A 3,060-nucleotide genomic window follows, 5' to 3' on the forward strand; every position below is an offset into this window, starting at 1 on the left:
GCCACGCCACACCCACGTCGTCGATGCGTCAGCCACTCCACCTGGGTCCTCCATCCAGCGGCTGCTCCAAAACAATGCCCTCATGAGAGAGAATGATACCGAGAGCTCCGTCATCCTTTGATCCAGGATACTCGGATCTGGGGTTTTTCCTGGAGCAGCGCAAGTAGGTAGACGGTGTCTGCAATGTCGATGCTTTCAACAAGGTAATGACGTGTAGACGCCATCATCGCTTATTAGAGCTCGGTTTTCACCGGCAGGCACGCCTCCCCAACTCGTCGCTGAGATTAGCCGAAGGATCTAGGGATCTGTTACCCGGCTTCCTCGTGCTGGGGATGAGCCGTCCACCGCCGCCGCCCCACGTCGTTGCCACTGAACAGCCTGAGCGAGCGGGTCCACCGCCGCCGCCCCACGTCGTTGCCACTGAACAGCCTGAGCGAGCGCCGCCGCAGTCTTGAACTTTGGTCGAGGAGATCCGGCAGCAAGCCACTGCCGCCGCGCCACATGGGCTTTGACTCCCGGCGGCTAGAGATGGCCGGCGGGGATGAAGGGAGATCGGATCACAGGAGCTGGTTCCTGCTGGCAGTCTTATTTGTATAATTGATGAAATACAATATTTTGTTATTTTATGTCATGTAAAATATGCCTTTTGTTTGAAAATATTTGTTAAAGAAATGGGTAAAAATAGATGTATCTAAAACTAAAATATATCTAGATACCTTCATTTCTCTGATAAGTATTTTCAGAGAAAAGAAGTACAAAATTATACGTATGTGCTTGAATTGATCGGTACGACATTATACATCTATAAAACGCTCTTTATCCAAAAAGACGCGCACCAAGGCGCGCCCTGAACTCTTCTATATTTACAGAACAGCACTACATATTTTGCACAACGAGCGCGCAGAGAGGATCGGAGAAGAACGGCACACTACGTCTACAAAGAGCACGCACTCGCGCGGTCACACCTCGGACAGCTGAAATCTTAAAGCCTCAGATGCAGGGTACTGGGTACAGTCTACAAAGAGCACACACTCATCACTGGACCTGCACGTCAATGACCTTGCGCTCGATCTCCCTCTTGGGCACGGACACGAGCAGCACGCCGTTCTTGAGCTCGGCGCGCACCTGGCTCTTGTCGCACTCGTCCGGCAAAGCCAGGCGCATGTCGTAGGAGCTCACGCTGCGCTCCTTCCACCACCCGTCGCCGCCTTCCGCTGCATCGCCCTGGCCTTCGCCAGCCTCCTTCTTGTGCTCGCCGCGGATGACCAGCGCGTCGTCCTCCACCATCACCTTCACCTCCTCCCGCGACAGCCCGGGCATGTCGAACCGCATCTTCACCTCCTTGTCGTCCTCCATGATGTCCCACGGCATCCGCGGCATCTCGCTCGCGGCCGCCGGCGAGCGCCGCGCCGTGGGGAACCCCACAGCGTCGTCGAACAGCCGGTCCATCGTGTCCAGCATCTGCCGCATCGTCCTCATCGGTGAGATGGGGTCCACTAGCCCTGCATACATTAGCGTAAACCACATACTGCGTCATGCTCTGCTTGTCCTACACTGCAACAAAATTCTGTTGTGGAAGAACATCTGAACAGAGGACTTACCAAACGGGGAGATGTCGAATCCAGCGCGGCGCGGACGACGCTGGACCGCATTGCCCTGCTGGTTGCCGCCGTTCTGCCTGCTGACTTGGACGTCGACGGAGTTGTCCCTGTTCTCCTGCGCCGCGGAGGCCACGGAGAGCGGGCGGGTTCTGCCGCCGGTCGAGAGCGGCGCCGGCCTCGCAGCCCTCCAGGCACGGAGGATGGGCAGGCGCGCGGCCGGGGAGAGGCGGCTGACGAGAGCGAAGGGGGCGTTCGCTGCAGCCATTGCACCAGATAGAGCGATGGGAAGCCGATCGAGAACTGAAATGAGAGAGGATCTCTAGGAGATCGTTGGAACTCGGAAGCAGATGTGCTACGACGAATTGCAGTATCTGTCTGATGCGAGATGGCGAGTGTGCAGCGCCCTTTTATAGAGCGGAGGGGAGTTCATGCCACGGCGACGGTGGAAGGATGGGGAAAGGCGTTGAAGCTTCGGGACAACGCACGATGCTCGCGAGACGCCGCACTAGGGGAGAGAGAGCGCTTCGCGACGACGCCGCGGGGGCCTGTCGCGCTCGCTAGAACATTCTCGTACACTTCGAGGTCAAGAGGCCCAACCCTTCGCGAAGCCGAGTCCCATCTATTATTCCGGCCTTAGAGAAACTCTTAACAAATATCCGTAAAACATGAAATAAACTTAGAGAATCCTTTAAATTTGGCCCCAACTTTTCCTTGAAACATAAAAATTTGGCCCCAACTTCCCTTTGTTTATGGGAAGTTTTCCTTCCAGTAAACTTATAGCGGGCAAGAAATTGTCTAAAACGTTCGTCGCACCCCGTCATCCCACCGGAACGCGGCCGCCCCGCCACTCGTCACCGCCTTGCCAAGAAGCCGCCGCCTTGCTGGCACATCGCCGCCGCCTCTCGCCCGCGGCCACTGCACTGCCTTGTGATGTCCTCGCATGAGGTCGTCACGCATGTCACTGATTGTTGGACCCTATGCCATTATCTTTCTTGTTTAATAAAAAAATAAAATAGAAAGAGATTTAGGGGAAGAAGTTTATGAAAGTTTAAAAAAATAGCTCTCAGAAAACTACTCCTAAAATTTACAAATATCATATAAAAGCACTTTTACGGGAAGTGTTTTAGGGAACAGTTGGAGTTGCTCTTAAACTCTACATCAAGCAATGGTAATATTTTCTTTAGATAAACGAAATCACTACTTAAGGATTACCTCTTGCAAAGGTCATTTCTCACCTTCTCGGATGTTGACAAGTGACGCAATGCATGTGCGCCACTTGTCACAACTCGAGAGTTTTCCCATTTTTAGATTTGTTTATTTAAAATAGTTTATCTCTTGAATCGTGGGTCAAAAAATCGGACCGATCTCAATGTTGTTTCCCGCATCAAGATCTTCGAAACTAGATCTCATGTCAATAGATTTCGACAAACTTTATTGTTACGAAAAAAATAAGAAAACC

At 52.8% G+C, this 3,060-nt stretch overlaps 1 protein-coding gene across 1 annotated transcript; it reads right to left on the reverse strand.

The window, feature by feature from the left end:
* Window positions 1-753: 753 nt before the first annotated feature.
* Window positions 754-1,987, reverse strand: LOC109783625 (small heat shock protein, chloroplastic). The gene is made up of 2 exons (XM_020342214.4): window positions 1,602-1,987; window positions 754-1,502 (listed from the first exon to the last, which is right to left on the reverse strand). The coding sequence occupies exons 1-2, from the start codon at window positions 1,864-1,866 to the stop codon at window positions 1,036-1,038; spliced, it is 732 nt and encodes a 243-aa protein (XP_020197803.1). The 5' UTR covers window positions 1,867-1,987; the 3' UTR covers window positions 754-1,035.
* Between the last annotated feature and the right edge of the window lie 1,073 nt (window positions 1,988-3,060).

Source organism: Aegilops tauschii, chromosome 4, assembly GCF_002575655.3.
Source record: "Aegilops tauschii subsp. strangulata cultivar AL8/78 chromosome 4, Aet v6.0, whole genome shotgun sequence".
Lineage (NCBI taxonomy): Eukaryota > Viridiplantae > Streptophyta > Magnoliopsida > Poales > Poaceae > Aegilops > Aegilops tauschii.